We start from the raw sequence: 27,468 nt of genomic DNA, 5'->3' as shown, positions 1-27,468 counted from the left end.
AAGGAATCCCGAGGAGCGCGCATCTCCATGCACAACCGCAGAGCCTGAGACCAGGCGTTTGTCACAGGTCACCTCCCGTCCCACAGGGCTTCGGTCCTGCAAGCTGCCACAGAGGCTGTCCCCATGCCCTCCACGTGCCTGACACTCTCCCCTTCGACTGGACCCGCCTCCAGAAGGTGCTGATAGAAATGCCAGGCAACACAACTCAGCAACACAACTCAGCCAGTAGCACACGCTTTGTTTACACCTACCTCTTCGCCAAGCACTGGTTCCTGCATTTGCATTTGCATTTGCATGTTCTGTTCCCTCATGTTGGATGTTTAGCATTTTGGTGGTGGAAGTGGTTTTTGGTTTTTTAATTTTTTTTTAACATGTATTTATTTTTGAGCGGCAGAGAGAGACAGAGCATGAGCAGGGGAGGGGCAGAGGGAGAGAGGGAGACCCAGAATCCGAAGCGGGCTCCAGGCTCCGAGCTGTCAGCACAGAGCCCGACACCGCCGGGCTCGAACCCACAAACTGCAAGATCGTGACCTGAGCTGAAGTTGGATGCTTTTTTTTTTTTTTTTTTTTTAACATTTATTTATTTTTGAGACAGAGAGAGAGCATGAACGGGGGAGGGTCAGAGAGAGAGGGAGACACAGAATCTGAAACAGGCTCCAGGCTCTGGGCTGTCAGCACAGAGCCCGACTCGGGGCTCGAACTCACGGACCGTGAGATCATGACCTGAGCCGAAGTAGGACGCCCAACCAACTGAGCCACGCAGGCGTCCCTGAAGTTGGATGCTTAACTGGCTGAGCCACCCAAGCGCCCCATGGTGGTGGAAGGTAGTTTTAAAGAATTATAGTGTTGTTTTAAAATTGTTATAAAAATTATAGATTGAAAGATACAACAATAAAAGTAGATGTGCCATATTGTTGGGGTTGGTTGCAAATACAAAATCCAGCATTATCTCAAAATTACTGGGAGTCATCGTACATGTTTATGTAGCTAATAGGTTACCACTGGCTAGCTACAAATTTGTTGGTTTTAGAATATAAAGGAAAAGGACTATAATAAGCATAATGGCCGGTCTCTTTGTTAGCTTCCAAGCTCATTTTGAAATGCTGTTGATCTAGAATCAACTCTTAGCTCAGTAATGAGGTTTTATAAACACGGTCTCAAAACATTTGTTTGATTAAATGGGTTCCTACAACTCTATTTCTATATGTTATCCCGATTCAGACAAAATCCTTTCGCTATGGTACGTTGAAAAGAGCTTTGGGATTCACTGAAAGAGGGAAATCGGGGGTATGTATGCACCCCACCAGCAATCTGGTCAAGCCTGGCCATCTCCAGGCATGATTCTCACGGGTGTGGATTCACAGCCATCCCACATGCCCACTCCCACCCTCAAGGCCACCCTAGCTGTGTGTCCTTGGGGCTGACCCACGCAAGCTCTGCCAAGACTTTCTCTCCCTGGAGCAAAAACCAGCCTCCAGAAGCCTCCTTAAAGCCAGGTTCACAAGCTCCTTTATGCAACGCCATCCGCGATACACGCTAGGTAATAGGTCACACACAGAGTAAACTGAGCTGGTGGCCAACTTTATTGGCCACTTTATTTTTTTTAATAACTGATTACAACAGCCTTCTAAGGAGCCACCCTGCATTCAAAGGGAAGTGAGACTATCTCAGGAGCACAGACCACTGAGGAACCAAAACATGGAAGGCTGGAAACCAGTCCACGCTAATTCCCACACTTGCCCTTTGCTCCCCATCTTAGAGCCCAGCCAGCCAGAATTTGCCCCCTCAGACCCTTCTAAGCTCATGTTTACAGCCTCAGAGCACGTGGTACATCGTCCTATCCCTAATAGACACGCTCACTCCATGTTTGCTGAATTTAAATTAAATTTTGATGCGTTTTTTAGATTAAGTATAATCTAATTGATTGTAAGAAATAAAACGTGGTGTGAAATGTATCGTTTGTACAAAAACATTCAATGTTAGGGTTTGATCTATAAAAATAACTACATGACTGAGGTTTGATCTATAAAAATAACTACATGACTGGGGTGGGGTAAGGAAAATCAATGATTGATTTTGTCTCTGCCCGCCCCACACCAACCCTTCTTGCCAACACCTCCGCCCCACCCCTCCCCCGACCCTGCTCTGGAGACTCTACTGTGGACCCCTCCCTGGCCTCAGGGCGGCACTCTTCTCCAAGGCTGAGGCCACTCTCCAGACGTTGTACGTGAAGCCCTTCCCAGGAAGCTGCTAACAGGGTGTGCACATCCATGCCCTCCTTGCCCTAATGCACCTGTGTCTGGAACCCCCTAGGCTGGAATGGCACCAAACGTAGAAATAGGAGGTAACGGGGGCAGCCCTGTTGTGAAGGCACAGGCAACAGGCAAGAGGAGTTGAATCCGCATGGAGCTGGGCGGTGAAGATGGGGGGCTGGGCAGAAGAGGGGGACAGACCGGGATGAAGATCCTGATTGCTATCAGTGTGACTTTGATTGTTTTAATATTTTCATTGAGATTAATTTTCATACAGTGAACTGCATAAATCTCAAGTGTACAATTAAATGAGTTTCGATAAATACGTACCCACACCCCTACCAAGATGAAGATTGTTTCCATCACCCCAATAAAAAGGGTTAGTTTTTTATTGACTGGGCCACTGGGGTGCCCCAGTAGTTGATCAAATCTTACTCTGGGTGTGTCGGTGGGGGTGTTTCTGGAGGAAATTAACATTTGAATTGGCAGACCAAAGGGAGCATACTGCCCTCCCTAATGGTCAAAGACCTAAACAGAACAGTAAGCCCCCAAGTAGCACTCACTCTAAGTGATGTAAGGGTGAACATAACACACGTAGTCCTTAGGACGACCAAACTGAGACAGGGAAACCGAAGGGACCCCATGAAAGAAAAAGCTGGGTTTTTTCCTGTGCTTCTTTTCCTGCTTCTTTCAAGGACCCACATCCCCACCTTACACGTGCCTTTATGTATGTCCTCCTTGTAAAAGTCAAGGAGTTAATGATTTCTTTGGAGTCCCCCAGCACAACAGATATCAAAGGAGTGACCGGGCCAGGTCATCATGAATGTTCTCCAAGACCACTGATTTCAAACCCCTTGACGCTAAGATCCCTGGCTGTCACAGATTTTGAGTCTGGAGTTCTCTCTTGTCCAGCAAGAGAGTGGACACAGAATTGAATACGAGAGGGGCTAATGTCCGGAAGGAGACAAGAGCCCTGAGTGAGGGTCCTTTCTCCATATTAGAAGGCTTACATATGTGATGGACGTGCAGAAAGAGACAATAAAACAGTGATTTCCAAGGTATGCAGTGTTAGGGGGTTGGGTCAAGACAAATTAAAGTCCTGGCACCGAGCAGATGGCCGTTTACTGCAGGCACCAGGCACCGTGTCTGTTTATCTTGACTTTTCTAGGGGCTAAGACAGATAGAGCATGCTACCTCAGGGTTAACCAGGTATTTTTCTCGCTGATTAGCTGTGGGCGCTTTCACCCTGTATCGGCTTTTTTGCTCTATGCTTTGTTTTACTTAATGATAAATTCTGGGTGCTTTCACCCTGCTGTGGTGGCTTTCCGCCTCTACCTGTTCGCAGATGCTTTCATCCTGTGGAAGCGGCTTTCTGCTCTATGCTTTGTTCTACGCTGGGCACTTTCACCCTGTGGTGGCTTTCCTCCCTAAGCCTTGTTAACCCATTGGTGCGAGCTCCGAGAATTCTTTAACTTATTCCCCACACCTGGCTGTAGGGCATATGTGACTCATGGAGGACACTTGAGCACTCACCCTTGTTCGACCAGTTTCTGGATGCCTGAGAGGACACATACACCGGACCACTGTCCTCGGTAAAAACTCCTGACCCCCAAGCAAAGACGTAGCTCATGTTCCCTTTCCTTTCTGAGTCTCCCAGATGCTCGGTCTGTATCTGCTCGCTCTATATCTTCAATAAACTCTGCTCTCACTGCTTGCTTGCCTTTGACTTTCATCCTGCACAAAGCCAAGGACCCTCTTGGCTGGTCCTGAGGGACCCCTCCTGGGTCTTAGGGCCCAGCCAGCCTGCATCAGAATGAGGTATTTATGATTATTATCCCCATTTTACATGTGCAGAAACTGAGTCACAGAGGGGTTGAGAAACGTGCCCAGTGTTGATCGCTGACAACAAATAAACACAGCCAGTATGTGGCAAAGCAGCCTTGCTCCAGATTCTGTGTTCTTACCCAGTACACTGCCCTGCTTCTCATATATTTCAGTCTATATATTTCTTATTTGAATTTTCATCCTAGGGATTTACTGGTATGATTAAACTTTTCTTAAATCATAATTATGTGATCGAGTCAAGATGATGCACTCAACGTTATCAAAAGAGTCACCAATCAATGAAAGTGGAGCTGTCACCACGATTCAGAGAAACTGTCCCATTGAGGGGAATCTATGCAATCCCCACACCCCCCAATACTCTCACTTATCCTGCCTCTGTTAAAACCCTTCAAGGCCCCCAAAGCTTTTGCATTAAAACAGTGGTTCTAAATCTTTTTGATCTCGAGATCTCTTTGCACTCTTAAAAATTATTGAGGATCCCCAAGAAGCTTTTGTTTATCTGGAATATATGTGTAAACACTTGAGATATTAGAATTAAAACTGGGACACCTGGGTGGCTTCGTCAGCTAAGCGTCTGACTCTTGATATCATCTCAGTTCATGATCTCATGGTTTGTGAAATTGAGCCCCGTGTCAGGCTCTGTGCTGACAGTGTGGAGCTTGCTTGGGATTCTCTCTCCCCCTCTCTCTCTGCCCCTCCCCTGCTTGTGCTTGTGTTCTCTCTCTCTCTCTCAAAATAAATACATAAACTTAGAAAAAACCCATAAGTTTAAGAAACTAAGATAATACACAAACATTTCATTTATTTAATTGATTTTAAAACAATAATAAATCTATTCCGGTTAACATAAATAACATTTTTATGAAACCATTTACAAAATAAAACTAAATTTAGCCAGAAGGATGGCCCTGTTTTACAGCTTTGCAAATCTCATTTATGTCGAGTTTAATAGAAGGCAGCCGGATTGTCATATCTACTCTTGCATTCAGTCTGTTGCGATGTTATTTTGATTGAAGTAGAACAAGAGAATCTGTCCTCAAACAGATAAGTAGTTGGAAAAGGGAAGAGCATTTGAGTGGACTTTTCCAAAACTTGGTGGATATTGTTCTTTCCTAATACACCAAAACTGAATAAATGGTGGTGTGGAATCTGAAACCACACTGATGAATATTTCCTAGTCTGTTACATTAAAATATCCTGGTATACTTTGCTCTTTATAGATCATCCATTGGTCCTTTGGAAGATATCAGTTCACCAAATTATGCATATTTTCCAAAACGTTGACATGTTTTGTTACACAATGTCGAAAAAATATATTTGTTAATACAACCACCAATCTCATCAGAAAGTTTTTTTAAATATTGGAAAATTGCCAAGCTCGTGGTGGTAGATACTTTTTCCAGAATTACAGTTTTCACTCAGGAATTCACGTTTCATCCTTGGCAAGAAATACTGTCGAGTTGTTTTCCTTGAGGTGACAAGCTCATTTTGTTCGTTTTCAAGAAAATACCTGTTAGATACTCTGAATGAGCACAGTTTGCCTGTCAGTTATCTCCTCAAACAAAAAGTCTTTTGCGAAAAACACGGCCAAGTCCACTAACCCCTCAATCACAAGTACTGTTCTCCGAACGACCTCAAGACTTCCCGTTCCCCCGCACAAAAGATTAAAAAGCTGCGTACTCAAGTGTCTAGATTTAATAAAATTCGTAATGTTTACTGCTTCATAAAGACATTCTTAAGTGAAACTGGCTTTGTCTGTTTCCTGCCAAAGTGGTTGGTAAGGAATAAATACAGTGACAACGAAGGGCCTTGATTCCTGCTAAGGCGCCAGCAATTTTCACTCACCACCGCTTTCGCACATCAGTGCAAATGTCAACACAGTACGAAAACAACGTAACGTCTGAGTATCGTCGTGAAAACCCATTTGACCACCTGAAAGAGTCTTAGGGATGCTGAGGGGTCCGTGAACTACATTTTGAGAGTATTGCTGCCTTACATTATTTGAAAAGATGGACTAGTTGTCCAAAAACCTCAGATTTACATAATCCAATCAGCACGATCTGATCAATTTTAAAAAGTCACTGTCCACCAATGCCTGTGTTCCAAGCCCTATTAGGTGCTGGGGGCACAGAGGTAGGCATATGTGGCTCCCCCTGCCTTGGGGCTTAATTTTATTTGAGGAGACAGACAATAGACAGATAAAACAACTTCAGACTATTTCAAGGCCCTAAAGGCTGGCCTGGGGGAGGCAAGGGTTCCTTCCTATACAGAGAATGGCTGAGGAGGGGCCTCCCAAAGAAGTGATACACTTAAGGAAGGCCAGAAAATAAGGAAGGGCCCAGAAAACAGCATTTCAAGCACAGGACAAAGAAATTGCAAAGATCCTGTGGTAGAAATAGCATGGCATTTTTAAGGAACAGGAGGGGTGGGCTTAACCTGGGCCTGTTTCTCCTTCCTGGCTTTGCTTATTGCCTAAGGGTGCTCACCCAATCTAGTGGTTTCAACGTCATCTGCTGTGTGCATGGCCGATGGCCACAAATGCTTTTCTCCCGCTGACCCTCCCTAAAACCCAGACTTACGCCCCCAACCAACATCTCCCCTTGGCCACGAATAAGCAAATGCTCAAAACTGACCCGCTATAGAGACGGGCAGTAAAGATGTGCAAGAGAAACAGCAACATCCCAGCAAAGACTCAAGTCCTGTTACCAATAAAGTCGTCGCTGATTGGATTGGTGACAAGGCGCCTATGAGACCCACAAAGCTTCAACGCACCTGTATAGGTTTTCCTTTGCAGTGCCAACTGCAAAGGTTGCAAAGGGCAAAAAATGATCCCCCCAAAACAAGAGAAGAAACAAGACAGTAATTACCCAAATGCATGGGAGAGGTAGAGAGAGATGATGCTTCTGGAGTAGGTGAATTTGACTCTTAGGAACACAGGCTGATGCCCTACCTGCCATTTCTGCAGCTCTTTGGGACTGTCCTGTTGCGTCGGACGTCAATTTTGTTGAGTTTGACAAGAGTGTTCCTGGGTGACTGTTCCAAATCCCCATGCTTCGCGGCATCCCCAGGGACTCCGGTGCAATTGCTTTGGGTCAGGCCCTCCAGCTGCGTATTTGTGCAGCAGCCAGAGCCGCGGGCCTCAGGGGTCAGCCTCCCACCTGGCGCCCGGAAGATACAGCCTCTGACTCGTTCTTCCCGCAGCCCCGGGGGCACACTGACCGGGTTCAGCGTGGACCTCGCCAGACGCTCCTGTGAGATGTGTGGCACCAATCGCAAGGCTGGAGGGGGTGACCCGTCAAAAGCCGGGGTGGGGCGCTCGGAGGAAGAATGGGCAGAGGGCGCCCAGCTCGCCCTGCCCAGCTCAGCAAGGGGAAAGCTAGCTCGCGGGAGCCGCGGAGGTCCCAGGGAAGGACACCGCCGCAGCACCGAGCCCGCTAAACCGGCTTCTCAGGTTCACCTTCATACATCTAAAGCGAGGGGCGCTGGGTAGGGCAGCAGAGCAAAAATGCGCACAGGTAAAAAGAGAGCCGGGACGCTCGGTTGAGGCACCGCTGGGATTCGAACCCAGGATCTCCTGTTTACTAGACAGGCGCTTTAACCAACTAAGCCACGGCGCCGCCCGCATGAATACCGCGAGAATCTGTTCCCCATCACCATTTAGTCCCTCTGCGGTGCGCATGCGCACAAGTTTCGTCCGCAAGAGGCGCATGCGTGGTGTATAGTCCTGCCCACACCAGCGGCTGAGGCGAGGGGGTTGGACACGGAAGCCGGAAAAGTGGGAAGCGAGTGTTGCCCCAGGCCCGGGAGCGCTGGTCTTCCCGGTTGCTGTGGTGTCTGCGCCGCGGCGTGGAACCAGATGGCCCTGTCTATGGGGGGGGGTGCCCGCGCAAGGTTGGGCTTTCTGCCCTCCAGACCTGGCGGAGGAAGCCCCCCGCCGCTGTCCCGCGAGGCCCAGGCCCCCGGCGTCCGGTCTGGGCGTACAGCTCGCCGTGGCCCCGCTCACCGCGCTGGAGCCCTGGGCCCGGGAGCCTGCGGCGCGCCCCGGACGCACTGGGGGTGGGCGGCCCTGCCCGCTCCGCGGGCGGCATCTGCCCGCCTGCCGCGACCAGACCTTCGGTGGGGCCGCCTCTCCCGCGGGAGGGCACCGCGGGCGCCTGAGCCGCCGGCCCTGAGGGATCCGGAGCTTCGAGGAACCCAGGCCGCTGGCCTCGGAGCACCGACACCGCACGTGCTGCCAGAGCTGGCAGGGTGCTCGCCTGCAGCTTCTTGGGTCTTCTCGCCCGGACAGCGCAGCCACCTCTTCCCAACACTTTTCAGAGGGCCTTCGAGCCAATCCATTCATTCACCCACCCGTGGGAGAGCCTCATCCGCAGAAATGTTAGACTCCGCAAGTGCATATGCTCAAGAAGATTTACTCCAGTATTATCTGTAATAGCAAAAATCGAGAAACAAAGCTATGTGCCCATCGGTGCGACACTGTTGGTACCTGCAGCCGAGCCGTCCTCCAACGCAGAAGGGGAAGCACTCCTTTGTGCGTGCCGTGTGCGGCAGGAGGGAGACCACTTAGCAAAAGGAATTCTCTTTGAAAGAGAGCGTGAAAAGGAGCTTTGACATGTTCATACATCATTCATGTGGATAAGTGGATACATACTGAATAGCTAGCCCCAGGGTGACCAGAGTCACCAGGGTTATGACTGAGGAGGGCAACGCCCAAGCATGGAACCTGCCCAAATAGTGACTACCAGGTTACGGTGCTCATGGGCAGAATCATTGGATGCCAGTCAAATACGCTAAATAAATCAGACCTACAATTACGTTTTTTAAACAAAGCAAGGGCAGTGCTAACGACTGACAGGAATCGTGCGAGCCATAACAAATGGGAAAGGGAGCCCTTCCTGTTTGTCCATCAAACCTTATGAAGGAATTGATTTATGTAGTACGGTATGCTGTGGGAGCAGGAGGAGGGCTCTACATCTGCCTGGGCATTCTGGAAAAGTCTGGGGCAGAGACGATGACCCACCCTGTGATGGAAATGCCCTCCGCCCACCTGCCTAACCAGACCTTCCTCTGCTCTGGGTGGATGGCCGTCTAGGAGCATTAACCAGGGACGACCCAGAGTGCCTTGCCACACAACAGTCTCCTCCCCGGAGGGGTCTCCACACATCTTCCTGTCGTTTGACAGAGCCGTCCACAGGAGCTGCAGTTGCTAGCCTGGCTGCCTTACAGGGCAACACCAGAGTCCAGAATGTGTTCCAAAAATGACACCAGGAACACCAGGTCATAAAGCTTAGAAGGAGCAAAAATGCCTCTAGAATTCACACACATGCTTGTTTTCTAAAGGAATCTAGATTTATTCGTCATGAAAACTAAAAAAGTGTATGATCTCCACTACCAAGAGTGCTGTGGAGCTGAGGCCATGCCCCTGCCCTTGTCTGATACGCCTACCCGGCCAGGAAGGGGCCATAGAGAAAGGTCCCTGCAGAACCCCAAAACCCATATGACAGGTGCTCAAGTCAGTCAACAGGCCCAATGGCCATCAGTCATCTGTGGCAGGGCTGCACTCCCTTGCCAGTGAGCTTCCCCTCCGGATGATGATGAGGCCTCTGCTGACAAGTCTTTTGCATCCATCCGGCAGAACACACATTTGGTGACGGTTTCAGAAAAGATGTCACTTTCGTAGATGGAGAAAGGCCTGTCACACACTTCACACTGGCATGGAGCATTTAAAAAGAGCAAAAGGAAGAAGTGCTGGTCAGAGGGGACCAAGGCATCCAGTTAGAATTCTCCCACCAGACCCAGCCACCTGTGGCTGGGCCAAGGCAAGAGCTCCCTCTCCTCTCTGCAGTCTCTGCAGACCCCACAAAGGTGGAAATTGCAGGCCACTGAGAGAGAATGAACACAGGCTTCTCCCTCTCCCGCCCCCCCCCCCCCCCCCCCCACGGAAGCTGTGCAGGCACCGACCGCCTGGCTCATCCCTGGCTAGGGGAATCCTGGGGACAGGAGCCACAAGCCGCTCGACGGTGGAGAGGACAGGGGGTGCGTGTCTAACCCCGTCCTGTGCCCTTTGCAGAGCACAACTGTGGGGCGGAGGAGCTATCCTAACGCCCTGACACCCTGGGGACCTAACTTACAAAACCATGAGAAACAAGTAGGCAAGATTTCCAAACAAAGCAGCCATTTCTCCGGGTGAAGGTACTAAGCATCCTCCTCCATGTCTGAGCCAGTTTCCGGCCAAGGCACAGAGAGCAGTGGCATGGTGGCACAGCTCACCCGCCGTATCTCCTGCCCGCAAACAAGTGAGCACCACCATGGGGCAGGCTCTCAGACCACGGGCAGGGGTCTCTCAGGGGTACCCACCACAGCACCAGCCTCCTGCAAGATGGCACCCCACCCGGGGCAGGCCCTCTGGGAAATCTGACTCCTGAGGTTTCTTATATTGATTTAGAGCAAGGTAAATGCAGAAGGCTCATCTTTGGAACAGCTTCAAGTATGTCTCTTTCTTTTCTCTGTTTTGCAAGAAAGAAATTTGATCCTTTACCTACCTTAGTCTACAGCATACTTTCCCATGGCCCCACCCCAAAAACGACAGGGCTCAGAGGAGGCAGTTCCTGGAGCCCTGTCCCTAGTGGCAGGTGAAGGACGTGGAAAAGTACTGCTCTGCAGTTAGTCAGCTTCTAGGGCCTAAGGGCCAACATGGCCACACGGGCCATGATGACCAGCTGGCCACAAAGACCAGGTCCATGTTGGTCCCCTCCCCCCACCTCCTTGCCCCGTAGTGCTGTTCCCAAATTAGCCATTTCCAGAAGCGGTGGCTCCCAGCTGGGCCTTCTAAGAGGAGACACGCCTAGGTGGCTCCAGGATTCTGAAGGAAGGAGGACTCCGGGCACGCAGCATAGACTCCCCAAGCCTCTCAAAGTGGCAACCAAGTGTCTATACTGCAAGGCCCCCACAGGGACTGGCCTCCAGTCCCCAGGGATAGACACTGTGGCCGGTCCTGGCTGCACCTGGTGAAGCAGGTGTGTCCCCCCTACCATCACGATCCTGCCCCAGAGAAAAACAGGCACCTGGGCCTCTATCACAGGAGGGCACTGGGGGGGCCTGGCCAACGGGTCTGCCGCTGACGTGTAGGAGGCCGACGCCATGTCCTGCTGTGTGCCCAGCCATTTCTCCTCTGACTCATTCCCCTCCTCAAACGCCCGGGGCTCATTCCTGCCTTGCAGTCTCCACACTGGCTCTTCCGCTGCTGGGACGTTCTTCCCCTACACATCTGCACGGCTCACTCCCTCGCCACCTTCAGGTCTTTGAACAAATGTCACCTCCTCAGTGACGTGTCTCCTGACCACCCCGTGAAGCAGCCAGCACCTCTCATTCCCTTTCCTGACACTACTCTCCAACTTACCGCCATGAGACCTACTGCAGTATTTTTCTTGCTTCTTTATTCATTGTCTCCTCTTTTAGAACATAACTTCCCTCAGGGCAAGAATCTCCATCTGTTTGCTCATGGTTTTATCCCCAGTTGCCCAATTAATGTTTATTCGAAGAACAAATTGATTTGTGGAGGAGACTAACGAACACCTTCATTACCCAATACCAACCTGTTTCACCTTTGAGCCCAGGGCCTTTTTGTACTTTATGACCAAAGGAATTTGGTCAATTTCTTCAATATTCCATAGTCTCATGGTCCTATCCTAAAACAAGTCAAACAGCAAAGCAGCAGTCACAAGATGGGCTCCTTCAGCTGGGAGGCCCCAGGAAGGCGCATCACATCCAGGTGAAGAATCCCACCCTGCAGAGAAGCAGAAGTAGGGTGACCGACTGTCCTGGTTTCTCTGGGACCATCCCACCTCTATGACCACAAGTCCCCAATCCCAGCAAACCCATTCCAGGGGGCAAAAAGTCTCACTTTTCAGCAATGGATGTGGAAGTTTGAGGGAAAAGGACAAAACCCATACTGTGGTCCCCAAAATAGGAGCTGAAAGCAAAACTATTTTTAATGCCAAATGGATACACATCCATAGGTAATCCATCTTCCATAGTTGCTGTCAGTTTTCCATGACGTGCAGTTCACGTTAAGTTCCCAGTAATGGGTCATCCATTACCGTGATTCACTCCATGCAACATGATTTAAGTATCCAACTTAACTGCATGCATCGTAATTGTGTTAACAGTCTGGCTTTGATTTTACCTACGCAACTGTCGTGCTCTGTTTCAAGATATTGCTAGTAAAAATTTTTCACATTGTGAGTATTACGATCAGGTTTTCTAAGAGTTCAGATCATGAAGAATGAGAATAATTACAAGGCCAGTGCCAACGTGACGCAGACCTCGCCAGAAGAGGAGGCTAAACGACTCTGTTTAATGATGGCTGGACAGACACATAAAACTAGATTGGGGGCAGAGGCGAGGTGGTAAATACCCAGAACAAAGCACACTGCAGGATGTGAGGGAAAGACTTTGCTATTGGGTTTGGGGAAGCAAATGCAGAAGTACATGTGGACACAAAGTCTCACAAGCCTGGGATGAGGTGGGCAGGTTCTAAATCACCAGTTTTTTCATATCCCAAAAAAGACACCAATGGGAAAGAAAATGAAATGTCAGGCAACCAGATTGGAAAAGAAGTAAAACTATCTCCATTTGAAGGTTACATAACCTTGTACATAGAAAACCTTCAAGAATCGACCAAAAAACTATTAGAACTAATAAATAAGTTCAGTAGGGCTGCCGAATACAAAATCAATATGCAAAAACCTGTTGTATTTTTATATACTTGCAATGAACACTCTGAAAATGCAACTAAATAAACAATTCCATTTAGAATCGGATCAAAAAGAAGGAAATGTTTACTAATAATTTTAACAAAGCGAGTGCAAAACTTATAGACCAGAAACTAAAAAATACTGTTGAAAGAAACTAAAGAAGGTGTAAATAAATAGAAAAATATCTCAGGTTCAATGGGTCAGAAAAAGGTAGTGTGGCACAGGCATAAAGATAGACACAGAGGTCAATAGAATCAAGAAACTAAGTATAAAACTTAGTTTTTTTGTGATCAATGGCCTTTTGGCTAGGGTGCCAAGAGCTAAAACGATGAAACTCTTAGAAGAAAACATAGGGGTAAATATTAGTGACAGAAGATAAGACAATGGTTTCTTAGATCTGATACCAAAAGCAGAGGCAACAAAATAAAAAAAAAAAAACTGGACTTGATCAAAATTAAAAATTTGTGCTTTGACAAACACACATCAAAAACATGAAGACCTATAAATGGCCAATAGGCACATGAAAAGACGCTCAACATCATTAGCTCTCAGGGAAATGCAAGTTGAAACTACAAGATACCACTTCACAACCATTAGGATGACCACAATCTAAAAAAGATAACAAAAAAACACTGCCCACTGGGGAGGCTATGGACAAATTGGAACCGTCCTGCACTGCTGGTGGGAAAATAAGAGGATTCAGCACTTTGGAAAGCGGTCTGGCAGTTCCTGAAGTGAAAGCGATCAAACATACAGAGTTACCATTGTGACCCAGCAGCTGCACTCTGGGGTATAGGCCCAAAAGGATCAAACACGAGTGTTCCAACAAAAACTTGATCACGGACACTCATAGCAGTATTATTTACAATAGCCAAAAGGCAAAAAGAACCATTCCCATCAACTGATGAAATAAAATGTGATATATCCATATAATGGAATATGATTCAACAGTAAAAAGAAATTAAGTACGTACTTCTATATGTTACAACATGGATAAATCTTGAAAACATCATGCTAAGTGAAACAAACCAGTCACAAAAGGCCATGTATTGTACGATTATATTTAAATGAAAGGTCCATAATAGCAACATTAGAAACAATAATAGAATAAATAAACAGTAAAACAAAAGTAGATTAGTGGTCCGAGCTAACACAATGAGACCATAAAAGGAAATAAAAGGTATACAGATTGGGAAAGAAGAAATAAAACTGTGTTTGTTGGGGCGCCTGGGTGGCTCAGTTGGTTAGGCATCTGACTTCGGCTCAGGTCATGATCTCACGGTCCGTGGGTTCGAGCCCCATGTCGGGCTCTGTGCTGACAGCTCGGAGCCTGGAGCTCGCTTCGGAGTCTGTGTTTCCCTCTCTCTCTGACCCTTCCCAGCTCTGTCTCTCTCAAAAAAAAAAAAAAAAAAAAAAAAAACCAACTGTGTTTGTTCACAGATGACATAATGGTGTATATAGAAAATCCAAAAGCAATCAACAAAAGAATTCTTGGAATTAATAAGTGATCAAAACAGAGTTGCAGGATACAATGTTAATATACAAAAGTCAACCACTTTCCTATATACCAGCAATGAACAGCTGGAACCTTGAATTAAAAGCACACTACCATTATTAGCCACGCCCCCCCCCCACCAAATGAAATACTTATGTCTATTTCTAACAAAATATGTGTAAGATCTATGTGAGAAAAACTATGAAACCCTTCATGAATATGAAAATTCAATATTGCCAAGATGTAAGCTCTTCCCAATTTGATGCATATATTCAACGCAATCCCAATAAAAATCCCAGCAAGTTATTTTGTGGATATTGACACACTGATTGCCAAAGTTTTTATGAAGAGGCAAAAGATCCTCTTGGATTGTACTGTAGCCAATACAATAACAAAGAGAGGGACAAAGTGGGAGGACAGACACTACCCAACTTCAAGTCTTACTGTAAAGCCACAGTTATCAAGACACCGCAGTATTGGTGAGAGAATAGACAGACCATTGGAACCGAATGGAGACTGCAGAAATAGACCCACGTAAATGTAATCAACTGCTTAACAAAAAAGGAGAGGCAATGCAATGGAAAAAATGATAGTCTTTTCAACAAATTTGCTAGAACAACTGAATATCCACGTGCAAAAAAAAAAAAAATCTAGGCACAGACCTAACATTCTACTCAAAATGGATCACAGGCATAAATGCAAATTGCTAAAACTCCTAGAGAATAACATAGGAAAAAAATCTAGATGACCTTGGGTTTAGCGATGACTTTTAGATATAGCACCAAAGACATATCCATGAAAGAAATAATTGATAAGTTAAACTTCATTAAAATTACATTCTTCTGCTCTGCAAAAGACACTGTCAAGAAAATATAAAGAGAAGCTATAGACTGAGAGATAATATTTGCAAAAGATATATCTGATAAAGGACTATTATTAAAAATCTACAAAGAACTCTTAAAACTTAACAATAAGAAAACAAAGAACCCAATTAAAAATGGACCAGAAAGGGGAGCCTGGGGTGGCTGAGTCAGTTAAGCGTCCAACTTCAGCTCAGGTCATGAACTTGCAGTTTGTGAGTTCGACCTGTGCATCAGGTTCTGTGCTGACAGCTCAGAGCCCGGAGCCTGCTTCGGATTCTGTGTCTCCCTCTCTCTCGGCCCCTCCCCCGCTCACACTCTATCTCTCAGAAATAAATAAACATTAAAATAAATAAATAATAAAAAAATTTTTTTAAAGACACCAGTATTCCTTGGAAAATAGTTGGTGAATTAATTTGGGGACACTGTTCAAATGAATATCCATTATCATATCATTCCTTTCATTGTTTTTATGAAACTGAGTGTGGTCAGCAGACTAATGCCCCAGATCCTAAGCCCCAGAACCTATGAATGTGTTAGGTTATATACCAAAGAGGAATTAAGGTTGCAGATGGAATTAAGTGTGCTAATCAGCTGATCTTACAATAAACAGGGAGATTGTTGTGGGTTTCTCCAGGCGGGGTGGACATAGTCACAAAGGTCCTTAAAAGTGTACAAAACAGTGAGAGGGATATGTGACTATGGAAGAAAGGAACAGAGAGATACAACCTTGTTGGCTTTCAAGATGGAAGAAGATGAACAAGCCAAGGAATGCTGGTGGCTTCTAGAAGCTGGAAAGGGTAAGGAAATGGATTGTTCCCTAGAGCCTCCAGAAAGGAAAACAGCCCTGTGAACACCTTGGTTTTCGCCCAGAGAGATCTTGTCATACGTCTGTCTCACAGAACTGTAAGGTATTAAATTTTTGTGTGTAAGGGGTAAAGTGTATAGTGATTTATTATAGCAGCAATCAAAGACCAACACACTGAGTGATGTTACATGTCCTGATTCAGCGGTCGCAACTAAATGTCCTGTAGGAGATCAAAAGGGGAAAGCGTGGTCACGTCTGTGTTGGCCCCCTGCTGTGCGGAAATGTCACATTCCAACAACATCATACTTTCTACAGTATATCAAGCGATTTGTCAAATTCTGGAAACCTAGCTCTTAAATACTTTGATTCAAAAGTTGGAGTTTCAAATCACCTTCTTGATTTCTGTGAAGATTTTAATGAAAATCCAAAAAACAGGGGCACCTGGATGGCTCAGTCAGTTAAGTGTCCAACTTCAGCTCAGGTCATGATCTTGCAGTTTGTGAGTTTGAGCCCCACGTCGGGCTCTGTGCTGACAGCTCAGAGCCTGGAGCCTGCTTCAGATTCTGTGTCTCCCTCTCTCTCTACCCTACCCCACTCACACTCTGTCTCTCTCTCTCAACAATAAATAAACATTAAAAAAAATTTTTTTTAAGAAATAAACATTGAAAAAAGTTAAGTCTTACATTTATGTATTTTAAGCATACACAATATAGCCTACAAAATTGAGGGACACCCGAGTGGCTCAGTTCATTAAACATCCAACTTCAGCTCAGGTCATGATCTCACCACAGTTCATGAGTTCAAGCCCTGCGTCAGGCTCTGCGCTGACAGCTCAGAGCCTGGAGCCTGCTTCAGGTTCTGTGTCTCCCTCTCGTTCTGTCCCTCCCCCGCTTGTGCTCTGTCTGTCTCCCTCTCTCAAAAATAAACAAACATTAAACAGAAATTTAAATATGCATTGAAGACTTCTTTTAAAGTCTAAATAAACTGTTGCATGATAAGAGAAAGAAACAGCATAAAATATTTTTATATTTTTCTTCAACAGATTTGTTTAATTAGTCCCGCTATTAATTACTACTAATTGCTGCTGTTAAGTAATCCAATGATTATTGTTTCAATAATAGCATTTACGTAACAGAGAAGGAAAAACACAGAATGAGACATAATTTCAAACAAGCATTCACTTTTCATACTTTGGTTTGCACTTTTACTTTTCTCCAGCTTTACTGAGATATAGTTGCCATAATCATTTCTCATATTTTCAGGTTAAAATAGTAACACGTAGGCACAGGTCTGGCAGCATCTGGGCTGGCTGGCTCTCTAACAAGGGAGCCTACTCACGGTTCGCAGAGTCTTGCCCACGGTCCCATAGACCTAGAAACCCCCAGACTAGAGAATGACATGGCTCTAATAAAGATCGGTGGGGGGCAAGTTGGGACGCCCACTTCTCCTGTACTCACACCTGAAGGACAGCCCTTGGGACACCCTGGGCTAGCTCTTGTGTGCCATTGGCATGGGAACTCCAGGACATAGTGATGCAGAAAGGGAAGACCCACCCGGGACCTCAGGGTGGTCTCTGGGGCTCACCAACACAATGAGCTGACACTTTCCCCTCCTAGGCCCCCTGCTGGCTCCGTCACTCACGGGTCTGGGCAGGCCCTTCCTCCAACAAAGCTCAGAGGTGAGTGGTTGCAGACACGGAAATACCTGGCGACTCCCCACAGGAGGACAAGAGGACCTGCTTTCCCTGTTCCCAGCAGCTCCCTGGATGAGGGTGGCCTGGCTAGGTGCGGCCCTCACAGAGAGCCGGCCCAGGAATTTTGCTGGGCAATAACACTTCTGTTAACACAAATTCTGACAAGTGTGAGAGAAATTTTAAGTTACTCAAAGGCTGCCCATTTTTACCTTTGAAGAAGACAGGACCCGTTTCTTGTCATTGCTAATGGCAACATCTGTCACCCAGTCACTATGGCCCTGAAGAAAAAAAAATAGAATTGTAACAAGGAACTGGAGGAAAAACCTTGGGAAACACAACAAAAACAGAAAACACAAAGTTGGGACCCCAGAGATGCGTACATTTAAGAGCAACTAACTGTGTTTCCCTGATGTCACCAATGACATTTAAGGTGGAACAGAAACTGTAAAGGTTGACGATGCATGCATACATTACAGCACTGTGTGCATTGTTCAAATAGTACTCTGGAGTTTAGCAGGATAGAAAGAAAACGACTATGTTCCCGGCTGGTCCCAGAGCACCTCTTGCAGGTTTTTGTTGGCATTCTTTGTTCCAGGAAATACCATTCCTATTGGAGGTCCTGTTGGTGAGGGGGCTTTTGCTTCAAGTGAGGTTTGCTTCAAACCTATCCACTGTGGCTCAGGCAATTAGGGGGTTATTTTCCTCAGGTAAAATGGAGCTCAGAGGAGATAAGTTCCATTGCCAGCTCAGACCCCGAATGATGTCAAGGCTCTGCATCAACATCTTTATCATTCTTTGGCCTTCCTCGTACAGAAAGAGTGGAAGGGGAGGCAATATGGTATATGATGTATATGGTATATGGCAGGAGGAAAGAAAGCAAGAGAGAAATTAAATTCCTATGCAGAACAAAAGGACAGGAGCTTAAGGGTGGGACAAATAGAGAAGAAGAAGAGAGCAACCGGAAAGGGGACAAAGGGACTTTTGAACACAGGGATGTTCAACATTTGGTTCTAAGGTGTTTATTTGCTGTGATGTAAACTCCCTTTGCCTCCCCCAAAACCCTTGGAGAAGAGGACTGAAGACAGACCAGCTCTGGGAGCCTGAATGTTGTGATGATCCAGGGGACACATTTGAGCCACAGGGAACAGAGGGACCAAAAATCATGGATGCAAGCATTCACAGCCAAACCATGAGACCACAAGACCAGGGAGGATGTAGATATCTTGGGGTAGGAGGCACTGGGCACAGAGGCACTGCTGTAGCCAATCCTGGAACTACCTGACTCTGGATTCTTGCCATGTGGGACAATCCATCCCCTTACTATAGAGCCACTTTGAGTTGAGTCTCCTCTAACTTATAGGCAAAAGCACTCAGCCGATGCCACCATTTTGGAGTCCGTTACTCTTTGTGTATCTTCGTTATGGGACTCATCTTTCTGTAGAGTAATGTCCGTGGTCCTTAGACACTTTCCCACCTCTGAGTTTCTGCATTTGCTCTCACATTTGCCTAGAATGCCCTTCCCCAAGATCCGCATCCACCTAGTCTTTCTTTGTCATCAAGTTCTCAGCTCATATGCCACCTTCTCCAAGAAGCCCTCCCACTGTGGATTACTCCTTGGGGTCTATTTCTATCACATCACCCTGTTGTGGTTTCTCTCTTTCACTCATCACTGTCAGTGATTTGTTTGTTGGTTTCTGGTCTGTTCTCCACAGAGGTGTCACCTCCAGTTGGGACAGCTTGGTCTGTCTCACCCACGGCTGTATTCCCAGCACCCAGCACCCGGCATGATCCTCTATCTGATGCTGACATTGGTACCTTCAAGGAGAGCTTCCGGTAGCCTTCTCCTACATCCCAGATAGCCACAGTCCTGTCGAGCCCTCCAGACACGAGAAAAGAGGCTACAACAAAAAGTGACAACGTTTCAGGGGGTGGGTGGGGTCATCTTCCCCTGCCATCTACTTCTTCCTTCAGGAGGCCAAAATGGGAGGAAGCATTTGTGAAGTGCCACCATGGTTCACTCCAAGGACACTCAAACCCCTTATTGGTGTGGCTCAATGTCTCCCAACCAGTTAACAGTCAATTCTCATTATTCATGGCAATTATATTCTGTAGTCATCACAAACACTGAATTAGTTAACAGTGAACAATTTCTCCCAGGGAATATGCAGGGTTAGGTCCCTGTGAGCCTCTGGTCACAACATTTCATTAACTGATCAATATATAACCTTGTCTTATGTCTGTTTCTGTTTGAACACACTTTATTTGATACATATTGTTTATTCATTAAGGTTAAGTTCACGGCCATCAGTGCTACAGCTCATGCCTGAACCAAGCTTCTCTGATACATGTGTTTTCCTTGTAAGGCACATTACTGCCTTCTTGCATTAGGAACACCAGACAGCAAGCACATCAGTATTGCGCTTGGGGGCTTTTTAAACAGCAAAGTCACACCAAAAAACAAAACAAAACAAAACAAAACAAAAAAAAACGCTACAAAATGCAAAATACCTGGGCACTAAATGGACTACTTTACAATAAGAGAGCTGAACTAAGAAGGCAGAGGGTCACCTTGTTCAACCTCAGCTGCGAATGTGTGCATAGGCTAACTCACACTTGTCACTGTTCTGTGCATGTCCATAGTCCACGTGGCATCGCAGAAGTGCCACAAGTATTGATTTTAGAGTCACAAAGAAATTTTACCCAATATGCTAATTCACAAACACGGAATGTGTGAATAGCGATGATATAAGTCTGAAACCCCGAAACAAGGACGGAAGCTGGCAGGACACCTCTTAATGGGGTCTGACTCACACAGACACTGCTTGTGAAGAGGAAGAGTTGTTCAAAGGCACTCTAGCATCTCTCAAGCCAGGCCCTGATTGCTTCTGTACTGGCAGGGTGCCCCTGAAACACAGAATGAGCGCCACTCCCAAGAATGGAGGGGTCAAACATTTGGCTCCTGTGTGTCGAGTGGTCATTTCCCTCACTGAGGCTAGTGGCCTAAGGCTGCTTCCTGTCCTCACCCCTGTTTGCATCTATGCCCCTTCATTTGGCAACAACTCCCCAATTTCCCATGGGGAACACCCCTCACATACTCTTAGTCCCTCTGGTCAGGGGGTACTGACCCGAACCTGTAGCTCAAAGGGGTGGGGGTGATCAAGTTACTCACACCTAGCCAATCAGAGCTTCTCAGCCCCTGCTGAAATGATTGGTTCAGAGATGAGTGTGTGTCCCAAGCTGAGCCAATGAGAGACTTTCCTGGGACTTGTGCTGGTACCATCTAAAAGAAGGATCTCTCTCTGGGGCACCTGGATGGCTCAGTCAGGTAAGCCTCCAGCTCTTGGTTTCAGCTTAGGTCTGGATCTCACGGGTTTGTGGGATCATGCCCTGCATCAGGCTCTGTGCTGACAGTGTGGAGCTTGCTTGAGATTTCAGTCTCTTCTCTCTCTCTGCCCCTCCCCAAACTCGTTCTCTCTCTCTCTCTCTCTCTCTCTCTCTCTCTCTCTCTCAATAAAGAAATAAACTTTAAAGAAGAAGAGGAGAGGGAGAAGGAGGAAGAAGAAGAGGAGGAAGAATAAGGAAGAGAAGGGTCTCTCTTTCTCCAGGGTTGGCTCCCTGACAGCCTTGTCTGAGTGTCTGGACCCAGCCATGCCTACTCTTGGACTCTTGGGGGTTAATAAATATCTTTGGCAGCTAAGCCACATTAAGCTGAGTCTCTGTTACTTGCAAACTTGTATCTATGAATGTGCCTCTTGGTTTTTTTGTTCCCAGTGAAGATAAAACCACTTTCACCATTGGCATCGTGGGAAATTGCCTCTCTATACTAAGGAAAGTCCATGTGCACGGAACAGGAGGACATCTGCCCTAGCGCTCTGACAGGTGTGAAATCCTTCTATGTGTTAATTACTCACTGTCTCTGGCAAAGTGGCAGGAGCTCACAGAACCTTCATGGCCCTGCATCAGAGTCACACAGGCTCCGCAGTTTCGAAACTCCCCTGTATGGACATTCCAGATTTTTAAGGTTTTATCCCAAGAGCTTGTACACAGGAAATGGCCACTGAAGGTGAAACAGCAGTTAGAGATCGCACTGGAATGTGCCCTGAAACACAGATGGAAGCGTGCACACATCAGCACTACACGCCTGGAGGATCTGAGGACACACCTGAGGGGAGGGGCATTGGAGCTGCTCCCCGGTGACCTAACGGACCTCATTCCTTTGATCACTGCCTACCGTGGCCCAGATCTTAATTGCTCTAGGTCACGCTATTCCAGGACTTCTCAATCATGGCGATACTGACATTTTGTGCTGGGTAGTTCTCTGTGACAGGGGGTTGTCCTGCACATTGTAGGATACCTAGCACCATCCCTGGACTCTACCCACTAGATGCCCTACACCCAACCTGTGAGAACGAAAAATGTCTCCAGACGTGGGCAAATTGTCCACCGGGGGAGAAAATTGCGCCTGGTTGAGAACCACTGCACCACTTAGAGCTATCTGAGACTTGAGGAGAAGAGCATCTGAAAATCGGTTAGTGGTGGTTAATAGAAGAACAGCCCTTCAGGTTTGGGTCACACTTATCAGGTGGGTGTCTCCAGCCCACCCTCCACTTCCTTTTCTCCAAGACATGGAGGCTTGGCTCCTCTCCCTGGTCCTCCTCCCCCACCCCTCTCCTACTACTTCCTCCTTCCCTTCCCAACTACTCTATCTTTTTTCTCTCCCTCTCTCCTCATTTGTCTTCAGTATCATTAGAGCATATTTTAACATTGTGCGTTTAATTAATAAAGTTTTGAGTTATCCATTCTCAATTTTTATATGTCCTTTTTAAAAAGGGGGGGGGAATCTGTCAGACTTTTGCTGTTTTTGTTGTCTTTGTAATCTTTTGTGTTGTATTTTCCCCATGAATCTCACCTTCTGTTACAAACAGTTTTCAAGAGAACCTGTAAACATAAACAAGCATCTCTGAGTAGCCTGGATTATAAAATCCAGGAAAGCTTGGACAAAACTGTTTTCTAGAGCTCAGGTCAGAGTTTTGGACTGTATTTCAGTTCTTTGTAATGCACAGACTGAGTAAGATCAAAGGAGAAGAAATATCAACTCCTTAGAGGTGTCCAGGGTAAAACGTTCCAAATGCCTGTGGCTGTCAGGCTAAGAATCATCCCAGCATATACTGGAGATGGATTAAAAAGCCTTCCCCACAATCCAGACACTGTTGTTGGGATTTAAACCAAGGCTATCTCTATTTTCCAGGATGGGGCTCTCATTTCCAATAAATTCCACTTCTCATAAAAGATCGTTGCACTTTGGGGCCCCTGGATGGCTCAGTCATTGAGCTCACTCGTTGAGCGTCCGACTTCAGCTCAGGTCATGAACTTAGGGTTCGTGAGTTCGAGCCCCGCATCGGGCTCTGTACTGACAGCTCGGAGCCTGGAGCCTGCTTCGGATTCTGTGTCTCCCTCCCCCTCTGTTCCTCCCCTGCTCGCACTATGTCTCTCTGTCTCTCAAAAATAAATAAAGATTAAAAAATTTAAAAAAAAGAAAAGATCATTGCACTTAGTACAAAAGTTTGGGGAAAGTGCTTGTATCGCACTTGTTTCTGGACAAGATGGAATCAATGCACTTCTTCCTATTCCTTCTGCTAAGTACACCTAAAAATCTGGGCATTTGTAAAGCAAATGGAAGACTAGGAAAGATGGAGACAAGTAGGCAGACCAGCATGACATCTTGGGACCCAAGAATGACATATATATCCTATATATGAATGACATATTCATATATCTTGGACTGAATACTGGAAAAGCTTGTAACCCAAAAAACAATGGGGACCATTAAAAGGACCTCGAGAAAAGTCTGTTCTCCATAGCCAAAGGGATAGCCTAGCTAGACAGAAAACTTTTAGGCACTACCCACCTTCCTCTAGCCAAACATTCAGGATTTTATGATCCAGACTACCCAGAGATGCACGTTTATGTTTATGCATCTCATCCCCACCCCTCTCAGCAAGGGCCCAAAAGGACCTTGACTGCCACACTTTCCAGACTGTACTGAGGTGGCCTGCTAGAACAAGATTCTAAGACTGAGAGTTTCCTAATATAATTAATACACAACAAAAGGTTGTGTACACAAAATGTACACAACACAACAGAAATCACTCATCATACTAAGAGCCAGAAAAATCTCCCTGTGAATGAGAAGATTAATCAACAGATTCTCAACACTGAGATGACACAGATATTACAATTATCTGACAAGTATTTTTAAGCAGCCACCATAACAATGCTGTGATGGACAATTATGATCATGCTCAAAACAAATGAAAAGATGGAAAGCCTCAGCAAAGAAATAGAAGATGTGACAAAGAACCAAATGAAAATTTTAGAACTGAAAAATACGATAACCAAAATTAAATCAGTGAAAAAGACAGAGAAAAGAATAAGTTAATATGAAAACAGACAATATAAATTAACCAGTTCAAAAAATAATTGACAGAAAAAAAAAAACAGCCTGAGGGACCTGTGGGACTATAACAAAAGATCTAAAATTTGTGTCCTTGGAGTCCCAGAGGGAAAGGAGAAAACAGTAGCGCTGAAAAAGTAATCAAAGAGACTATGTCTGGGGGTACTTGGGTGGCTCAGTCAGTTAAGTATCCAACTCTTGATTTTGGCTCAGGTCATGATTTCAAGGTTTGTAGGTTCAAACCCTGTATTGGGCTCTGTGCTGACAGTGTGGAGCCTGCTTAGGACTCTCTCTCTCTATCTCTCTCTCTCTCTCTCTCTCTCTCTCTCTCTCTGTCTCTGTCTCTCTCTCTTCCCCTCCCTTGTGCTCTTTCTCTCAAACATACATACATACATACATACATACATACATAAAAGTAAATAAATAAGTAAATAAATAAAAACATTTTAAAAAAGAGATTATGTCTGAAATTTTACCAATTTGGCAAAAGACATAAATCTTCAGATTCAAAAAGCTAAGTGAAACTCAAGTGGGATGAACCCCAAAAAATCTACACCCTGACACATCATAATTAAACTTCTAGTGCAAACCTTGATCTAGGGGTCCTGAGTTCGAGCCCCACACTGGGAGTAGGGATTACTTTAAAAATATTGAATTAAAAGGGCACCTGGGTGTCTCAGTCAGTTAAGTGTCTAACTCTTGATTTCAGTTCAAGTCATGATTTCACCTTGCAGAGCCTTCTTGAAATACTCTCTCTCTCTCTCTTCCCCTTCTCCCTTTCAAAATAATAAACTTTAAAAATTAAACTAAATAAACACATCATTAAACTTCTGAAAACTTAAGACAAAGAAAAAAATCTTGAAAGCAGCAAGAGAGAAATGGCATCTTATCTATAGGAGAAAAACAATTTGAATGGCAGTGGATTCTTCATCAGAAACCATGAAGATCAGAAGAAAGTGACATGACAGATTTCAAATAAATGGGGAAAAAAAATGTCAACCCTGATTTTTATATCCAGCAAAAATATCCTTTAAGAATGAAAGGGGAATCAAGACATTTTCAGATTAAGGAGAACTAAGATAATTTGTTGCCCTCAGAAGTATTCTAAAAGAATACCTGAAAGGAATTTTTTTTAAACAGAAAGGAAATGGGGAAAGAAGGAAACTTGGACCATCAGAAAGGAGGACAGAACATGGTAGGCAAAAGTATGGCTAAATACAATAGACTGTTCTTCTCTCTGGAGTTTTCTTAATTATGGTTGACATTTGAAGCCAAAAAAAATCACTTATTTATACTTACTCCCTGTAAGTTTCCAAATAGGTTGAGACTGAATTTTTAAAATCCTTTAGCAAGACCAGCTAATTTGCAGGACCCAGTGCATGATTAAAATGCAAGGTCCCAGTTCCTCCAAAAGCTATAGATAGTATTAGCATATGATCCAGAAAGTCCGCTCCTAGGTATATGGCCAAAAGAACTGAAAACAGGGACTTGAACAGATATCCATCTGCTAATGTTCATGACAGCACTATTCACAATAGCCAAAAGATAGAAGCAACTCAAGTGTCCCTCAACAGAGGAACAGATAAACAAAATGTGGTACATACAAATAATGAAATATTGTTCTGTCATGAAAAAGGAATGAAGTTCTAATACACGCTACATGGGTGAATTTTACAAACAGGATGCTACATGAAAGAAGTCAGACACAAAAGGTCAAGTAATGTATGATTGCATTTGTATGGAACATCCAGTACAGACAGATTCACAGAGCAGAAAGTAGAATACAGGTTGCCAGGGGCTGGGGTTGGAGGGAGTGGGGAATTATGGTTTAACGGACACGGGGTTCCTGTTTGGGTAATGAAAGGTAATGAAAGACAGTGGGGATGATTGCACAATATTGTAAATGTAATGAATGTCAGTGATTAACTTTAAATGGTTAAAATGAAAATTTTACTTTATGTGTAGTTTACCACAACTTAAAAGATAACAATGTGATAGCCTCCAAACCACTGTTCACTTGAAATGGGTGAATTCTCTGCTGTGTGAATTATATCTCAGTAAAGCTGTCAAGAGAGAAAGACAGGCAGGAAGGAAGGAAAGGGAAAAGTGATGGCTTCTGGGGAAACTGAATGGTTACAAGACAGGTAGAAGAGATTTTTCACTATATACCCTTTTGTTCCTTTTAAATTTTGTACTGTGTTGCATATTTTACATCTTCAAAAAGTAAATTACATATTTTTGAAATAAAAACATGCAAGGTCCCTTGTTCAAAAACTAAGAATTTAAGGACGTTGACAGCAGAGCATTAAATCAAGTGTGGGGCCCTGTGTGACTTCAGAGGCTGCAGCCCTGTCACTTGTCACCAAGAATCTTTGCCTTTATATTTTCTTGCTAAAAACTATTTCCAAAAAAAAAAAAATCACACATTTGGGTTGATCAAAAATACCAATAGGGTGCCTAGGTGGCTCAGTCAAATTAAGCGTCCAACTTCGGCTCAGATCATGATCTCACGGTTTGTGAGTTTGAGCCCCATGTCAGGCTCTGTGCTGACAGCTCGGAGCCTGGAGCCTGCTTCAGATTCTGTCTCCCTCTCTCCCTCTCTCCCTCCCTCTCTCCCTCTCTCTCTCTCTCTCTGCCCCTCCCCTGATCACACTCTGTCTCTCACTCTCAAAATGAATAAATATTTTTTTAATTAAAAAAAAATTTTTTTAATACCAATAGAGGGGTGCCTGGGTGGTTCAACAGGTTAAGCATCTGACTCTTGGTTTAGTTCAAATCCTGATCTCACAGTTCGCAGGTTCGAGCCCCGCATCAGGCTCTGGGGTAATAGCATGGAGCCTGCTTGGGACTCTCTCTCTCCCTCTCTCTCTCTGCTCCTTCCCTGCTCTCTCTGTCTCTCTCTCGCTTGCTCTCTCTCTCCCTTTCTCTTGAAATAAATAAATAAACCTAAAAAAATACCAATAAACATTTTGCTTGTTTCCCTTTCCACCTCCATGGGGAAAACAGAACGGAGTGGACTATGACACTTGCCCATAGCTGGAGCTGCGGCCACCTCTGCTGTCTGCACCCCACCCCCCACTGGGCTAAGGAGGCGTTCCACAGCGCCCCCACCCAGGTTTCCATGAGAGTCACTCTCAGTAACAGCACGTGTTGAGCACCCATCGTGTGGCCTGAGCTAAGGATCTCACTCAGATGTCACCTCTGCTCGGTTTGCAGGTGAGGAAACTAAGGTCCAAGGTCACACAGGATATGAACCTGCACACTCTTTTTTTTTTTTAACTTTTTAATGTTTTTATTCATTTTTG

At 45.5% G+C, this 27,468-nt stretch overlaps 1 protein-coding gene and 1 non-coding gene across 5 annotated transcripts in view; both read right to left on the bottom strand.

Moving 5' to 3' along the window:
* Positions 1-7,640: 7,640 nt before the first annotated feature.
* On the bottom strand, positions 7,641-7,714 carry TRNAT-AGU (transfer RNA threonine (anticodon AGU)). Its single transcript has one exon. It is a non-coding gene; the product is annotated as a tRNA-Thr (tRNA).
* A 1,710-nt stretch (positions 7,715-9,424) lies between these two features.
* WDR88 (WD repeat domain 88) overlaps positions 9,425-27,468 on the bottom strand; it is a 45,787-nt gene continuing 27,743 nt past the window's right edge. For 2 of the 4 annotated variants that reach the window (XM_053209972.1, XM_053209973.1), the window contains exons 6-9: positions 19,525-19,607; positions 17,919-17,987; positions 11,693-11,785; positions 9,425-9,806 (exon numbers count right to left, since the gene is read on the bottom strand). In XM_053209972.1, coding sequence (XP_053065947.1) covers positions 9,615-9,806; positions 11,693-11,785; positions 17,919-17,987; positions 19,525-19,607 — 437 coding nt within the window. In that variant the 3' untranslated portion in view covers positions 9,425-9,614. Of the gene's footprint in view, positions 9,807-11,692; positions 11,884-17,918; positions 17,988-19,524; positions 19,608-21,620; positions 21,809-27,468 lie in introns of those variants that run through there. The other 2 variants (XM_015073123.3, XM_053209971.1) reach the window with 2 other exon arrangements.

Source organism: Acinonyx jubatus, chromosome E2, assembly GCF_027475565.1.
Source record: "Acinonyx jubatus isolate Ajub_Pintada_27869175 chromosome E2, VMU_Ajub_asm_v1.0, whole genome shotgun sequence".
Classification (NCBI taxonomy): domain Eukaryota; kingdom Metazoa; phylum Chordata; class Mammalia; order Carnivora; family Felidae; genus Acinonyx; species Acinonyx jubatus.
This window is presented reverse-complemented; position numbering and strand designations above follow the sequence as displayed.